The sequence below is a fragment of the Quercus suber genome, unplaced genomic scaffold (genome assembly GCF_002906115.3).
Source record: "Quercus suber isolate HL8 unplaced genomic scaffold, Cork oak 2.0 scaffold_100, whole genome shotgun sequence".
NCBI classification, from domain to species: Eukaryota; Viridiplantae; Streptophyta; class Magnoliopsida; order Fagales; family Fagaceae; genus Quercus; species Quercus suber.
This window is the reverse complement of record NW_027069565.1, coordinates 125,140-142,668: the sequence shown is the minus strand read 5'-3', so window position 1 is coordinate 142,668 and position 17,529 is coordinate 125,140. Positions and strand designations below refer to the sequence as shown.

The 17,529-nt window shown below is 35.2% G+C and overlaps 1 protein-coding gene and 1 long non-coding RNA gene across 2 annotated transcripts; one reads left to right on the top strand and one right to left on the bottom strand.

The window, feature by feature from the left end:
- Positions 1-11,869: 11,869 nt before the first annotated feature.
- LOC111992689 (aldehyde dehydrogenase family 3 member F1) lies at positions 11,870-17,237 on the bottom strand. Its single transcript, XM_065774862.1, has 8 exons — positions 16,999-17,237; positions 16,751-16,819; positions 14,428-14,644; positions 13,811-13,920; positions 13,237-13,466; positions 12,724-12,814; positions 12,493-12,642; positions 11,870-12,381 (listed from the first exon to the last, which is right to left on the bottom strand). The coding sequence occupies exons 1-8, from the start codon at positions 17,185-17,187 to the stop codon at positions 12,145-12,147; spliced, it is 1,293 nt and encodes a 430-aa protein (XP_065630934.1). The 5' UTR covers positions 17,188-17,237; the 3' UTR covers positions 11,870-12,144.
- On the top strand, positions 13,157-14,025 carry LOC136068128 (uncharacterized). Its single transcript, XR_010629537.1, has 3 exons — positions 13,157-13,500; positions 13,780-13,904; positions 14,000-14,025. It is a non-coding gene; the product is annotated as an uncharacterized LOC136068128 (long non-coding RNA).
- Positions 17,238-17,529: the final 292 nt, after the last annotated feature.

Sequence of the window (17,529 nt, the reverse complement as noted above, 5' to 3'; positions counted from 1 at the left end):
AAAGCAAGAAACTTATATGTAGATAGAGGCAAGGGGGCGGGGGGATTAAGCAATAAATTGTGCACTGTTAACAATTAAAGATGATGACAATGATACTAGTGATAGTATGAAAGTAACACAGTGACAAGGATGACAACAATGATACTAGTAATAATGTAAAAAGTAACGTAGTGATAACAATGATGACAAGGATATCGGTAATAGTGTGAAAAGTAATGTAGTGATAAGGATAACAATAACGATATTATTGATCGTGTGAAAAGTAATGCACAATAATGATAATGATCCTAATGAAAGTGTAAAAACTAAAAAGTAATATAGCTACCAAAATCTTAGCATATGAAATATCCAATTACAATATTAAATAAAAAATTATTTCAAAAATCTCATTCAAAGTTTCAGCCACAACATTTGGATTCAAGTATTCAACAAAATTTTCCCATTTATTTTACATAGAGAAAACTCCTTTTGTTTAGAAGCAGAAAAGTCCTTTTTTTACACACCCCTTTTTGAGTTTGAATCTTTTATTTTTTATTTTTTTATTTTTTTATTTTTTTAATCTTGTTCGAATTCTCTCAACATATAGTTTGAATCTTTTTATCTTGTACCACTAACATAACACAATGGTTGTCCACCATTTTCAAAGTGTCTGATTTTTCAGTTGGAACTTGGAACACTTTGCTCCTAACATTACAAAGGGGAAAACAACCATTTTTGTAATTTAAGTTTTGCCTGTTTTGCACTTCGGTCCCTAAAATTTCGAAAAGTAACAATTTCCTTTAATCACACAGTATTCTTAGTTTTCTGCAAAAGTACTTCATCTAACTCATCGTTCAAATCTTCTAATAAGGGTAAAGAAAACAGCCTTCAAAAGGCAATTCATCAACAATTGCACGCTTTAGAGCTAAAATAACCCAATTTAATTTGATCCACAAAGAATGATTTCCCAACAATTGGGAAGACAAATCCTTTTTCATTAACAACTAATCATCAAATAAAGTACAACAATTGAAAAATCTGTATCCAATTCCAAGAAACACATATCCTTGAACAAATCAAGCTACCTAATCGAACAAAACAAAACAATAAACTTCAAGATTTGGGCTTGGAATCAGTTTTGTAAAGCTTGTCATATTCCTCGAGCTCCTCATAATACACGTCCCACACGCACCGCACGCATCCACTGCCACAACAATCCCCTGGCAATGGCTTCTCTGGCGGCGGAGGAAATTTCTTCGATTCTTCTTGTTCTTCTTCTTCTTCTAGCTCCTTGTTCTTGATGCCTTCAGTTTTTGATTCAAATGGTTGAGCTTTGCTTGTTGGGTCCTTTTCGGCCATGGAGTCGTGTGTGTGAAAGCAAAGGGGTTGTGGCTTTTGGAGGCGATTGTTGAGGTTGGCGATGATTATATTGGCAGAGGCTCGTCTCATGGCAAAGGGAACATCGGCTTGGAGTCGAAGGACATTCCGGGTCTTTGGTGGACGATGATTGGCTGTTGTTGACGTGTACGTAGCGTTTATTCCATGGTTTACAGCCGTTTCCATGGAAATTTACGCATTTGTGATCTGACGGCTTTAACAGGGAATACGTGTGGAACCTAGAAAGTGCGTGTTCACTTGTGAATCTCTCTCTCTCTCTCTCTCTCTCGCATGCCCTTGCAAGTGGGGGTCCTCATTCTGGGACCCATGTGCACGTGGGAAAGTACGCCACAAGAGTGATCTAAATAATTATGTTAATAAGACTAAAGAGTTTTCTTTAAACCAATTATTTTTTTAAAGTAAACACTAATATAAATATTAGAACACACGTCAAAATAATAATAGTGTTCTAATAATCTTTAAACCAATTTAAAAAAATCCTTTATAACTTATATTACGTGATGATTTATAAAATGATTCACTTGAAATAAGCATCATTTTTCTAAACCCACATCTCTAAATGACAACAATTATCTACTGTCTAGGTCTTATCATCTAACTGTTAAACAAGCAACTAAGGACGAAAATCTTATTAAGGAAAGGTATGTCTCTTTGATTCTCAATATGTGATTTTTGCTTTATCAACTTATTATTTCCAATCATGGGAGTAAATCATGGGATCTTTACCTTCTATTATTTTCCATCACACTATAAATGAGGGAAATGGAGTAAATTAAAGGAAAAATAGCCAAATAAATCTCCTATATAAGCGCCATATCACCTCCAACTTTTAGGCAGTACAAAACCTTGAAAACTTTGTCTTTGTCTTTTTTTTTTTAAGCAGCTTTGGAAGGGTGTGTGGTTTCTCAGAACAACAACAAAAGTGAAAACCTTGATNAGTATGAGTGGATAGATTTATCAATTGTCATGTAATGGGAGGAGTATTTTACAAGGGAGGGATGTTATAAAAAGGGTTTCTAGGTGGAGGATTGAGAATGGTAAATCTGTGAAAATTTGGTAGCATGGTTGGCTCCTCATCAAGCATCCTCCAATGGTTCAATTGCCATAGTTGAATCTATGGAGGAGGCTACAGTGGATGTGCTCATTGATGAAGATACTCGTCAATGGAATAATGGGTTGATTGATGGTCTCTTTAGTCTTTGTCCCCCACGAAGCCAATATTATCAAAAAAAATCCCCCTAGCCCATGCTGCTTATGAAGATGCTCTATATTGGTCTCTATCTTCGAATTGACATTGCACCTACAAAACAAGTTACGGGTTTTTGAAGGAAGAAGAAACTTTACATCCCCTGGAGTTAGCTGAGCCTAGGGTTAAGCAGCTTTGGAAGGGTGTGTGGTTTCTCAGAACAACAAACAAAGTGAAAAACTTGATGTGGAGGGCATGTCGTAATTCACTACCCACAAAACAGAACCTTGTCTGGCAAGTACTGGATAATCCTGTTTGTGATCATTGTCAAGCTGATTTGGAGACTCCTTGCATGCCTTCTGGTCTTGCCTAGAACTTGATGTAGTCTAGTTCAATAAGGTAATGTGGAATTTTCAAAGATCCCACCAATTTCTGGACTTCAAGGAGCTGCTCTCTTGGATCATACAACAGGAAAAAAAAAAAAAAATCCTACTCTATTTGCAACAATTGCATGGTCTATCTAGAATCAACGTAACAAGGTACATCTAGCCCAGTCGACTTGCAATCTCCGTCAGCTTGCCCAAGTTTTGAAAGACAGGTTTGAGAAATTTTTGGCTTTGCATACTCCTCAAGCACTTCCCTAACAACAGGCAGTCTCGTATGGTTTGACGTCCTCCTCCATCTAGTCTACTTGAGATCAACTTTGATAGAGCTTCCTTTGCTTATAAAAAATCACCAAGGCCTAGTCATCACCTCTCTCTCTCTCTCTCAACAACTCTCTTAGGCCTATCTCGTAGTGAAAGTTGAAGCATTGGCCGCTACAAGAGCTGTGGAATTTGCCTTAGAATTAAGTGTGGACAGCGTAGTTTTGAAATGTTATTATGAGTTTCTTATTAAGTGGAGGAGGGCATTTATTTGTCATCCTATGGCCTCCTAATTGCAGATGTAAAAGTTCGCTCTCATAGTTTTTTTCAATTACATTACTCTCATGTTAAGAGATAAGGTAATAAAGTCACTCATAACTTAGTTAGGCATGCTATAACTGTCTCGGATTTTAATGTGTGAAAGGATCACTACAAAAAAGGGAGGTATAGCAGCTTTTGAAAAACATGGCTATAGGCTATGGCCGCGTTTCCAAACCCGGCCTAATCTGCGCAGCAATAGTCCCTGCGGGTCTATAGCCACGTTTTTATAATCGCAGCTAAAGGACAGACCTATAGCCGTTTTTCTGAAACGCGGCTATAGGACCATCTTTGAGCTGCGTTTATAGCCGCGGCTAAGGCTTCAAACCTATAGCCACGTTTTTAAAACATGCCTATATTTTCTTCAATGTAGCTGACAACAAGGCTAAAGCCGCATTTTTAAATGCGGCTCAAAGACGCCCTATAGCCAATTTGCTTCTGTACTTTAGGTTGATTTAGCCAATCCTCCTTAATAATATTACATTGTGTTTTTCCTCCAAAAAAAAAATTGTCATGTAGCGAGTTGGAAGAATTTTTCTGCTTTCAAGATAAACTTCTTCCATTAGTAACAACATTTTTTTTTCTTCCAAATTACAAATTATAGTATTTCACCATCTATTGTATTCAAAATTTAATTCAATCCTAATGATACACGAAAATCAGTAGGTTGAATGCTTCGAGCTATGGTGATGGCTTGAGGATTTGAAGAGGAAAAAAAGAATGTCAATGGTGACCGTTGTGAACCGGCCAAGGATCTCTCGATAGTTAAGTCAGTTTTCTTTCTAGAACACAAGGATGGTGCATTGTGAATAGTAGAACTTACCTTGGTTGAATGAGACTTGATCCTTTTATAGAGACTTAGGAGTGGTTCTACTTGTTCGGATCCACTATCATCATGAGAGATGTGTGGAGTTAATGGGGAAAATGGAGTAGATTTCGGGGAACCCTTCCCACGTTTCGGAATGACAGATCGTGGCTCGATTACATAGAGCTTGTAGAGAATTTCTCTGAAATTTGCTAAGTGTCGTTTGGTCGTCCATACCTTTTAAGCCATGGATGGCCAACCTGATTTGGACAGTTGCCATATTTCATGGTTGGATTTTATTCACGTTTGTAGTGTCCCTGTTCGGCTTCCTTCCTTGTAAATCTCTGTGGACATGATTTGGTTATGGACGACCATCATGGACGAACTAAACTTGACTTGGACCCCATCAAATCCTATTACTTCTTAATTATTCATTTTATTCTTATAATTTTACTTTTATTCAATGTAGTCCTTCTGTCCACTTCCATTAAAGGAGTTGCTGTTAAGTGTCCCAAAAAGACATAATTTTTCATATTTTTAAACTTCTTAAATTAATTAAAAAAAAAAAAAAAAAATAAGCTTGTCATATTCCTCGAGCTCCTCATAATACACGTCCCACACGCACCGCACGCATCCACTGCCACAACAATCCCCTGGCAATGGCTTCTCTGGCGGCGGAGGAAATTTCTTCGATTCTTCTTGTTCTTCTTCTTCTTCTAGCTCCTTGTTCTTGATGCCTTCAGTTTTTGATTCAAATGGTTGAGCTTTGCTTGTTGGGTCCTTTTCGGCCATGGAGTCGTGTGTGTGAAAGCAAAGGGGTTGTGGCTTTTGGAGGCGATTGTTGAGGTTGGCGATGATTATATTGGCAGAGGCTCGTCTCATGGCAAAGGGAACATGGGCTTGGAGTCGAAGGACATTCTGGGTCTTTGGTGGACGATGATTGGCTGTTGTTGACGTGTACGGAGCGTTTATTCCATGGTTTACAGCCGTTTCCATGGAAATTTACGCATTTGTGATCTGACGGCTTCAACATGGAATACGTGTGGAACCTAGAAAGTGCGTGTTCACCTGTGAATCTCTCTCTCTCTCTCTCTCTCGCTTGCCCTTGCAAGTGGGGGTCCTCATTCTGGGACCCATGTGCACGTGGGAAAGTACGCCACAAGAGTGATCTAAATAATAATGTTAATAAGACTAAAGAGTTTTCTTTAAACCAATTATTTTTTTAAAGTAAACACTAATATTTATTAGAACACAAATTAAAAAAATAATAATGTTCTAATAATTTTTAAACCAATTTAAAAAAATCTTTTATAATCTATATTACGTGATGATTTATAAAATGATTCACTTGAAATAAGCATCATTTTTCTAAACCCACATCTCCAAATGACAACAATCATCTACTATCTAGGTTTTATTGTCTAACTAGTTAAACAAGCAACTAAGGACGAAAATCTTATAAAGGAAAGGTATGTCTCTTTGATTCTCAATACGTGATTTTTGCTTTATCAACTTACTATTTCCAATCATGGGAGTAAATCATGGGATCTTTACCTTCTATTATTTTCCATCACACTATAAATGAGGGAAATGGAGTAAATTAAAGGAAAAATAGCCAAATAAATCTCCTATATAAGCGCCATATCACCTCCAACTTTTAGGCAGTACAAAACCTTGAAAACTTTGTCTTTGTCTTTTTTTTTTTTTTTCCTTGGATTATTGTGAGTTCCTAACTTAAGTACCCAAGAAGTTTAGGTTGACACCACACTAGTATTCTTAGATTAAGTGATTAACTGATTTCTCCTAGTAGGTTTTCCAAGATTCTATTTTTAAACATATGACCCATTGGTTTTTATTTATTTATTTATTTTTGGTATCATCAACCTGTGTTATTTAAACAAGTTACATAATTCACTAAATATGACATGTGAGTGTATGACTAAAAGTATGAGTGGATAGTTTTATCAATTGTCATGTAATGGGAGGAGTATTTTAGAAGGGAGGGATGTTATAAAAAGGGTTTCTAGGTGGAGGATTGAGAATGGTAAATCTGTGAAAATTTGGTAGCATGGTTGGCTCCTCATCAAGCATCCTCCAATGGTTCAATTGCCATAGTTGAATCTATGGAGGAGGCTACAGTGGATGTGCTCATTGATGAAGATACTCGTCAATGAAATAATGGGTTGATTGATGGTCTCTTTAGTCTTTGCCCCCCATGAAGCCAATATTATCAAAAAAAATCCCCCTAGCCCATGCTGCTTATGAAGATGCTCTATATTGGTCTCTGTCTTCGAATTGACATTGCACCTACAAAACAAGTTACGGGTTTTTGAAGGAAGAAGAAACTTTACATCCCCTGGAGTTAGCTGAGCCTAGGGTTAAGCAGCTTTGGAAGGGTGTGTGGTTTCTCAGAATAACAAACAAAGTGAAAAACTTGATGCGGAGGGCATGTCGTAATTCACTACCCACAAAACAGAACCTTGTCTGGCAAGTACTGGATAATCCTGTTTGTGATCATTGTCAAGCTGATTTGGAGACTCCTTGCATGCCTTCTGGTCTTGCCTAGAACTTGATGTAGTCTAGTTCAATAAGGTAATGTGGAATTTTCAAAGATCTCACCAATTTCTGGACTTCAAGGAGCTGCTCTCTTGTATCATACAACAGAAAAAAAAAAAAAAAAAAAAATCCTACTCTATTTGCAACAATTGCATGGTCTATCTAGAATCAACGTAACAAGGTACATCTAGCCTAGTCGACTTGCAATCTCCGTCAGCTTGCCCAAGTTTTGAAAGACAGGTTTGAGAAATTTTTGGCTTTGCATACTCCTCAAGCACTTCCCTAACAACAGGCAGTCTCGTATGGTTTGACGTCCTCCTCCATGTAGTCTACTTGAGATCAACTTTGATAGAGCTTCCTTTGCTTATAAAAAATCACCAAGGCCTAGTCATCACCGCTCTCTCTCTCTCTCTCTCTCAACAACTCTCTTAGGCCTATCTCGTAGTGAAAGTTGAAGCATTGGCCGCTGCAAGAGCTGTGGAATTTGCCTTAGAATTAAGTGTGGACAGCGTAGTTTTGAAATGTTATTATGAGTTTCTTATTAAAGCATTAGTGGAGGAGGGCATTTATTTGTCATCCTATGGCCTCCAAATTGCAGATGTAAAAGTTCGCTCTCATAGTTTTTTTCAATTACATTACTCTTATGTTAAGAGATAAGGTAATAAAGTCACTCATAACTTAGTTAAGCATGCTATAACTGTCTCGGATTTTAATGTGTGAAAGGATCACTACAAAAAAGGGAGGTATAGCAGCTTTTGAAAAACACGACTATAGGCTATGGTCGCGTTTCCAAACCTGGCCTAATCTGCGCAGCAATAGTCCTTGCGGGTCTATAGCCGCGTTTTTATAATCGCGGCTAAAGGACAGACCTATAGCCATTTTTCTGAAACGCGGCTATAGGCCCAGCTTTGAGCTGCATTTATAGCCGCGGCTAAGGCTTCAGACCTATAGCCACGTTTTTAAAACATGCCTATATTTTCTTCAATGTAGCTGACAACAAGGCTAAAGCCGCATTTTTAAATGCGGCTCAAAGACGGCCTATAGCCAATTTGCTTCTATACTTTAGGTTGATTTAGCCAATCCTCCTTAATAATATTACATTGTGTTTTTCCTCCAAAAAAAAAAAAAATCGTCATATAGTGAGTTGGAATAATTTTTCTGCTTTCAAGATAAACTTCTTCCATTAGTAACAACATATTTTTTTTCTTCTAAATTACAAATTATAGTATTTCACCATCTATTGTATTCAAAATTTAATTCAATCCTGATGATGCACGAAAATCAGTAGGTTGAATGCTTCGAGCTATGGTGATGGCTTTAGGATTTGAAGAGGAAAAAAAGAATGTCAACGGTGACCGTTGTGAACCGGCCAAGGACCCCTCGATGGTTAAGTCAGTTTTCTCTCTAGAACACAAGGATGGTGAATTGTGAATAGTAGAACTTACCTTGGTTGAATGAGACTTGATCCTTTTATAGAGACTTAGGAGTGGGTCTACTTGTTCGTATCCACTATCATCATGAGAGATGTGTGGAGTTAATGGAGAAAATGGAGTAGATTTCGGGGAACCCTTCCCACGTTTCAGAATGACAAATCGTGGCTCGATTACATAGAGCTTGTAGAGAATTTCTCTGAAATTTGCTAAGTGTCATTTGGTCGTCCATACCTTTTAAGCCATGGATGACCAACCTGATTTGGACAGTTGCCATATTTCATGGTTGGATTTTATTCACGTTTGTAGTGTCTCTGTTCGGCTTCCTTCCTTGTAAATCTCTGTGGACATGATTTGGTTATGGACGACCATCATGGACGAACTAAACTTGACTTGGACCCCATCAAATCCTATTACTTCTTAATTATTCATTTTATTCTTATAATTTTACTTTTATTCAATGTAGTCCTTCTGTCCACTTCCATTAAAGGAGTTGCTGTAAAGGAGTTGCTGTTAAGTGTCCCAAAAAGACATAATTTTTCATATTTTTAAACTTCTTAAATTAATTAAAAAAAAAAAAAGCCCACAATAATTCTATGTAGGGACCCAATAGAGCCCCTTCCCCTGCCTCGGGGTGCGGCGCTAAGAGAGAGAATGACGTAGTAGCCAGCTAGCATGCTAAGATCAACCACTTGAAGAGCGTAGAGCCTTTCTTTTCTGGTCATTAGTGTGTGTTTGTGTACAACTTATAAGCTAGCTTGCTACTTTTTAGTTCTTATAATTAGTTTTTTAAGACCTTACATTTTCAAAGTACATGTATATTTTAACACATTCAACAAAAAAAATTTAACAAAAAGCTAAATAAGTTGTTTCCAAATATACACTTAATATAAGTGGATCCAATTTATGTGGTGATTCTCTGCATTGATGTTTTCACTCTATAAAAAAATATTTTTCAAAGAAACAATTTAAAAAAAATATTATTATCTACAATTTTTTTTTTTTAAAAAAGGAACTAAACCGAAAAGAACACAAAAAAGAAGAAGGATCGAAAAAGGTCAGAATCTTTCCCAAATTAAAAAAAAAAAAAACTCTCCGCCTAAAAAAATATAAAAATTTTGTCAAACATTTGGGATTTTATATAAGTAAAAAAAAAAAAAAAAATAAAAATTTGCAACATGGAGAATATAAAAAAATAATATAATCCGTGGATTTGTCAAAATTCATGTCTAATGAAAAAATATTTAGTGAAGTTGTAATCTTAGCCTACAACCAAAATTATAGTCAAACTTTGTCCTTAGGCCCCTAGACTTCTTTTTTTTCCCTTCGTTTTTTCTTCTTTACGCCATATGGTGCATTATGAGTGTGGTGATGTGGCTTGTTTTTGGGTAGCAATTCTAACCGAATTTAGGTCACATAAGGACTTAACCAACCTTTTTTTTTTTTTTTTTTTAGAGAAAGAAACTAATGGCGTCTATTGCTGGTGATAGTTCTTTATCATCAGACTAAGACGTCAATCAGTTTTTGATGTAGACAAGGATTAAACCTTAGATCTCTTATTCAACCATCAAAGACTTTAACAATTGAACTAACTGAAACCCACAACTCAATCAACTTTTGCTTTGCTTCAAATAAAAATAAGCTGTCTGTTTTGGGCCATTGAGAAATTTTTTTTTATGCAAAAGAGTTAATTCTTTTCTAATTCTGGGTATGAAAGTCGCAATTAGAAAAGGTTGTGAGGGTCGAGTGACTGGGACTGGCAGATTTGGTTGTGGGACTCAGATTTGACAGATTGAGTTCGAAATTTTTGGTTGGATCTGTGCAGTGGATTTTTCTGAGTATAGAAATTTAATATTTTGATGAAAAAAAAATGTATATAGAGTATGATGATTTTAAAAGATTTGTTTTTTTTTTTTTTTTTTTACTTATATANGAATAGAATGTTCTTTAGCTTAGTCTTTTTTTTTTTTTAGAGAGTTTCAATTTATAGTGTCCGCTCCGATAATAAATCTTTATCATCAGACTAAGACACCAATTGATTTTTGGTGTAAAAGGAGATTGAACTCCAGACCTCTTATTCAACTATCAGAGATTTTACTAGTTGAGCTAACTGAAATACACTACTATACCAGACCTCTTATTATACACTACTATAAAGCTCTCTCATAAAGACTTAAACTTTGACCCTTGTCTCCCACACTTCAAGCCAAGGGTGCGCAGTAGTAACTATTTCAATTTAAGCTTAACAAAAATCTTATTAAGGTTTCCTTTTGATTAAATTGTCCATACAAAACATTGCTTCCAACCCTGCTTTAACTGGCTCTAAGTTTCTTAAGTACACAATGCACCTTTGTACTTTCTATTGGTACATACTAATAACATACATTATATGATAAAAATTGTCTATAGTTATGAATCTTGTGATTACATCAAGGGCAAAGTTTGGCTACAAACTTAGTTGTAGCATAAGGTTATAACTTCCTTCAATTTAAAAAAATTAACATTGCATATTTTGAAAATCAAACCTTTGGAGTACATGCTTTTTTACACTCTTAACACACATGTTAAATTTTGTACTAATCGAATGTTATTTATTATATGATTTATAAATTATTTTTTATGCATAATTTTAGACTTCAAAAACTTGTACTTTAAACAATTGATTGATGACAGAGTTATTAATTTTTTATCTCCTAAAAATTTTGCAACATGGAGAATATAAAAAATAATATAATCCGTGGATTTGTCAAAATTCAGTTTAATAAAAAATATTTAGTGAAGTTGTAATCTTAGCCTACAACCAAAATTATAGTCAAACTTTGTCCTTAGGCCCCTAGACTTCTTTTTTTCCCTTCTTTTTTCTTCTTTACGCCATATGGTGCATTATGAGTGTGGTGATGTGGCTTGTTTTTGGGTAGCAATTCTAACCGAATTTAGGTACATAAGGACTTAACCACTTTTTTTTTTTTTTTTTTTAGAGAAAGAAACTAATGGCTCTTTGCTGGTGATAGTCTTTATCATCAGACTAAGACTCAATCAGTTTTTGGTGTAGACAAGGATTAACCTTAGATCTCTTATTCAACCATCAAAGACTTTAACAATTGAACTAACTGGAACCCACAACTCAATCAACTTTTGCTTTGCTTCAAATAAAAATAAGCTGTCTGTTTTGGGCCATTGAGAAATTTTTTTTTATGCAAAAGAGTTAATTCTTTTCTAATTCTGGGTATGAAAGTCGCAATTAGAAAAGGTTGTGAGGGTCGAGTGACTGGGACTGGCAGATTTGGTTGTGGGACTCAGATTTGACAGATTGAGTTCGAAATTTTTGGTTGGATCTGTGCAGTGGATTTTTCTGAGTATAGAAATTTAATATTTTGATGAAAAAAAAAAAGTATATAGAGTATGATGATTTTAGAGTTGTTTTTTTTTTTTTTTTACTTATATAAAATCCAAATGTTTGACAAAATTTTTATATTTTTTTAGGCGGAGAGTTTTTTATTTGAAAAAAAAAAAAAAAAAAAAAAAAAAACCTGAAATGGTGCGGCACATGGTGATGTTGTATGACTGCACTTTAGTTGTTTAGTATCATCCGAACAAACAAAATGAAATTTATGTTTTCCAGTACTCAATATTCAATAAGCACACCCAGCTTAAAAAAAAAAGTACTCAATAAGCACACCCAGCTTAAAAAAAAAAGTACTCAATAAGCACAATATGATGCATGTTTTTCAGTCTTTCCACATAGATAGGCATGTATATCACATTACTCCACATTATTGAAATTCAACGACATTCTGATCTCCACATAATTGACTTGATATACTATGGCTATCTTTTCAAATTCAGCATGAGGAGGAGTATTCCAAGATAGTCAAAATCGTATGCCAATCTTATGAATTTCAGCTTGAAGTCGTTCCATGGTGGATACCTAGGCTCAAGTTCAGGGAAGAAGGCTCTTTGCATAACTGTTTTCTCATGGCTGAAAGTATCAAAAGAGTACTTACCATGGTACCTTCCAATGCCACTCTGACCAACACCTCCAAATGGTAAAGCATCACATAGGAACTGCAAGAATAATTACACATTACAAAGACTTAGTTTTTTGTTTGTTTGTTTTTCTTTTCTTTTGATAGGTTGATATGAAAGTAGAGAGCTAAAAGATAAATTGTACAGTACTTGAACTAAGACATCGTTGAATGTAACACTTCCTGAGGATGTTTCAGCTAAAATCTGTCTCTTGAATGTTTCATCTTCTGTAAAGGCATAAATGGCAAGAGGTTTTGGCCTTGAATTTATGAAGTCAACGCTTTCACGAATGTTATCCACCTGTGTAAAGAGCGGCAATTATATGGAGAGTAATTGCTTCAAGAACTGTGCAATAAGAACAAAGAGTCTATTGATTCTCACAGTGATTATTGGAAGCAGAGGGCCGAAGATTTCTTCATTCATGATATCAGCATTAAGAGGAGGGTTTAACAATATTGTGGGCTCGATATACCTGTAAAACAAAGGATAAGATAAATAAACTTATATACTTGCCAACAATGTGGCTGGTTGCACATGAAAATCAAAACATCAAATATACTATGCAATTCAATATCCTAGCAGTGGAACTTCCGAAAACAACCTTTCTGACTCTCTAACTAGCAGTCATTCGTACTATTTTACCGTATTTCAGAACAGTTTTTTTTTTTAAACAAACTGGTGAGATAAGGTACAAAAAAAAAAACTGCTGAGGCCAGATTCCATCGTTCATGGGTGGTTCATTAGATGAAGAAGCACTGTAAGTTGTCTACATCTTCAACGCCTTNTGAGGGAGAGTAAACTAGAGTAGAGTTGGCTGGAAATAAGCCTATTTCCGGCCAACTCCCCTCCACTCCACCTCCCTCCCCCCTCAATCCAAACAAAAGCTACACAAACAGATTGTTGGTATGCACTGTAATTATCCAAATACAAATGATCATCTTCTTGAATGCAGCCGTGGCACTGGACCCATTAATAGGAGCTATATCTGCGGGGAATGCAGTGGTCATAAAACCATCAGAGCAAGCTCCAGCATGCGCTTCTTTTCTAGCTAATATTCTCCTCTTTACTTGGATGACAGTGCGATTAAAGTGATTTTGGGTGGAGCAAATGAAAGTGAGCAACTGCTGCAGCACGAATGGGATAAAATATTCTTTACTGGTATCATTTCTTTTCCATTACAAGTCACAGACTAGCAAAAGTTGAAGTGCAAGAGTTTCTTTAGAAACCCACACCACCACCCCCCACAAAAACCCCCCCACCACCACCAAACACCAAAAAAAAGTCACCACAACACAATCATCTGTTGTATCTTGGGCTTTTTTTGGTCAATTTGATATCTTTAACAAGAAATTTTAATTGTGTAAATTGGTTCTTTCTCAACAGTGTAAATGATCAAAATAGTAGTTCTTGCTTATATAGTTGACCACATGTCTTTAGGAAGCCCGCGAGTGGCGTCTCAAGTCATGACCGCAGCTGCAAAGAATTTGACACCTGTTACTCTTGAGTTGGGAGGAAAATGCCCTGCAATCCTGGATTCTCTCTCCAGTCCTTCAGATATGAAGGTTGTTTGGCTGCTGCCTGTAATACCATGTAATACAGAGAAATTGAACTATAACTTACTTAAATCTTTTTTTTCTTCTTAGTTGTTGGCCTCAAGGTGGCTGTCAAACGAATTGTAGGAGGAGGGGCGTAGGGAGGTGGAGTGGAGGGGAGTTGGCCGGAAATAGGCTTATTTCCAGCCAACTCTACTCTAGTTTACTCTCCCTCAATCCAAACAGACCTTTATATAAAAAATTGGAGTAGTCTGATTGGTGTTATGTCAGCCAACGTCCAACTTGACACTAATGTGATATAGAACCAATTAGATAACCGTTTGGTCAAGCTTGAATACTTCCATAAACATGTCACTGCTTAAGCACCATTTTGTATTTTGATATTTAAAATACCAGGGAAGCACAACAAGGGTGCCCTGGATACCTAGCATATCAGTCATGCTTAGAATTTGGGAAAACAAAAGAACAGATAGCAACAGATAAGTGTACGAGAGAAGGATAATTGCATAATTTTGATATGAACATTAATGACATATAAATTGTGCCAGTACTAAACATGCTGTTGTAGCAAAGTGATTCTTGAATGACATATAAATTGGTTGGCTCCACAACAACTCAATTTCACTGCAAATCAAGAATCGGTTGGACTCACAGATAGGGAAGTTCCAAGATCCAAATATGAGAACCACACCATACGGTTCGGGCAGCACTTCTCCTTTTGATGGGAAGAACAACAAAGGCACAGGTTGCTGGGGTCAAAATGTGTAAGTCAGCATTAATAACAGAACAAAACTCAAAACCTCAAAAGTTTTATCCTTGTGTCCATATGTGTCCTATCATATAACAACAACAATAACCAAGCCTTTGTCCCAAATAAATGTCCCATCATGAAAATTATAAATTTTGGATCAAATAAATAAAAATTTCAGGATAATAGCAAGGATGATATGGATAAAATATAGGAAGTGCATATTATGTAACTTATTTAGTTGCATCTATAGAAGTTTAAAACAGAACATCACTGACAAGATTCAAGATTCTATAATGTTAAAAGCTTAAAGTTGCGTGAGAATAATCTACTTTACTGATGCAAATGATCAATAATCTAGTTATTCTATACTAAGTATTTAAATAACCAGCATTGTGATAAATTACAATGATGTAAAATTCAACCACAGTGAATATTATAAAAAGTCCCCCTCGAAATCCTCTCTCCTTCCTGGAATCACTTTGCTTCTTCAATGAATGTGCTTGATCTTTGTTTGATGGAATTCCCCATTAATGCTCATACCGTATAAAGCTAAAACAAGAATTTTCCAGGCATGGGAGGCAATGAACCCTCATACAAAGCCTTCTCTTTCCCGGATGACAGAAATATGAAGAAAATAAGCAAAGCAGTAGCTTGTACAATGGTTAGGGGTGAAGTACGCAATTGATTTTTCTTTAGAAGAAAATTCTCTTAAGAGAGGGCAACCCTCTTAGTCTTAGAATAAGAGTTCTTTGGATACACATGAGTGAGAGCTATGTAAGAGAGATAAAAGGTTGTAATCCTTATTGAATATAGTGTGATCTCTATCTATGGAGATAGGTAATTCGTTGAACCACCAATATTATTGTGTTTTCCGTGTGTTCTTTTTGATCTATTTGTCTTTAATATTAATTGTTCAAATCATTAGTTCTATTTAGCTCAATTGATAAAAGTATTTTATTCTCATATAAAATATTTAAGGTTCAAATCCCACCTACACCAAAAATCAATTATTGTCTTAGCCAATGGTCATTACTAGCATAGTTTGAGAGAAGATCTTGTACAAGTTTATAATTAGTCAATATAGACACACAAGTTTTGCCTATGCTATGCAAACAAAAATAATTTTTCTTAAGAAAAGCTTGCTTGGATTAAGGTGGAGTTTTCATGCAAAAGAGAAAGATTACTTATTACTCTATAGATTTTTAATTGAGGTGAAGATTTATTGAAATTTTCTTGAAACTTCTATTTGAACTTACTTATCTATTTGGCTATTCTTGGTGTGGAAATTTTCTTTTTTACTCTTTTGGGGTTTTCTTTATATGGAAGGAAAATTTAATTATTTCTTATCAAAGAAATAATAATTTTTTTTTTCCCACCAAGAAAATGGATTTGAATGTTTATATATAGATAGTATGATAAAGAGTTGTCTTTGGCCTAAATGTCCTCCTTATGCAAAGAAGAAAAAACTTTTAAAAAGATGAATTCTAACTTTTAGCAGAATAATTCAGAGAGGATAATATTGTGGGTCTCAACTAACTAAACTGATAAAATCTCTTGTCATCAAATAAAAGATCTGAGATTTAAATCTCCCCTACTCCAAAACTAATTATTGTTTTAGCCGGATGATAAAGAACTATTATCATGGAACGGAAGTTATAAGTTGAAATTATTTCATGTTGAGAGGAAAGAAGACAATACTATTAGAAGAAGAGTTCTCTTGACAAAGAAAAAGACTCTTAGAATAAGAGCAATTTGATAATCGTTTTAGGGTTGAAACAGTAACTTGAGTGAGTGCTATATATACAAGAGAAGTTAGGAATTGTAATCCTAAATGATTATAATGGATTTGATCTCTCCCGTAGAGGTAAGCAGTTTATTGAACCACTTAAATTCTTGCATTCTCTCTATGGATTTTATTCAACGTAAATTCTTCATTCAAATATGTGAGTAATTTTGGACAAGTAATGTCAAAGTTTCCGCTATCCCAACAATTTGCTTCTTTTTTAGAAATCTATCCCCTTCTAATAGCGGAGGTGCGCAGTAGTGTCCAAGCTTAAAACTCAACTAAGCAGCAAACATTAAAAATAAACAAATATATAATTACCTTCTTAGGGGCCATCCATTTCTTTATATTGCTCAAAGCATAATTTGCAGATTTTTTCACAACCCCGATCTACAGCATAGTAATGCACCACAAGTTATGTAATGAACTGTGCTAGAAAGTACTATAGCAAATTAGTTAATTAACAGAACTAATATATATGTTTTGGCCTTCCATCTTTGGTAATTCTAAAACCATTCTCACATATAATATGATTAAGGTCTTTAGTAGTAACACAGTTAATTAATTACCTCATCACGGTAAGATTCAACGGGATGTTTTCCAAGATCTTGTTGAAGAGCTTCGAATATTACATCTTCTTTGTCATGGATGAGCTTAAGCACAGCCCTTAGCTGGTTTTTCCTCCATGCAACACTTCGTGTTCTACCACTCCTAAAGCATTGCCTTAGCTTGCCCAAGCTGTTCTCTAGTTCCTCCATTGCGTTCTTTACTGTCAATTTTGTTTTCAGTCTCTAAAAATGTATGCCACTTTCTCTTAGCCAACTGTGGAGTTAATAAGCTGTGACGGGTAAACAATAAATCCATCACAACGACCTCCCGAGTTTTTTTTTTTTTTTTTTTTTTTTAATTTTTTTTTTAANTTTTTTTTTATTTTTTAATAATAAATAAAAATCATGTCAGTATGTCACTGTTTTTTTTTTTTCTTTGTTTATGCTAAAAAAAGTTTTTATTTATTTATTTTTATAGATAGTTCAATGCATCTCCTCTTAATAATTGTTATTTATTATTAAATCAAAAAATCAATTAGTTTGGTGTAGGTG

Excerpts from the sequence above, each read along its gene's own strand:
- LOC111992689 (XM_065774862.1), bottom strand. The coding sequence starts at position 17,187 with ATGGAGGAACTAGAGAACAGCTTGGGCAAGCTAAGGCAATGCTTTAGG. Across the intron at positions 12,643-12,723 it reads CTCTGCTTCCAATAATCACT|GTGGATAACATTCGTGAAAG; the intron begins GTGAGAATCAAT and ends CTCTTTACACAG. Across the intron at positions 12,382-12,492 it reads TCAACGATGTCTTAGTTCAA|TTCCTATGTGATGCTTTACC; the intron begins GTACTGTACAAT and ends TTATTCTTGCAG.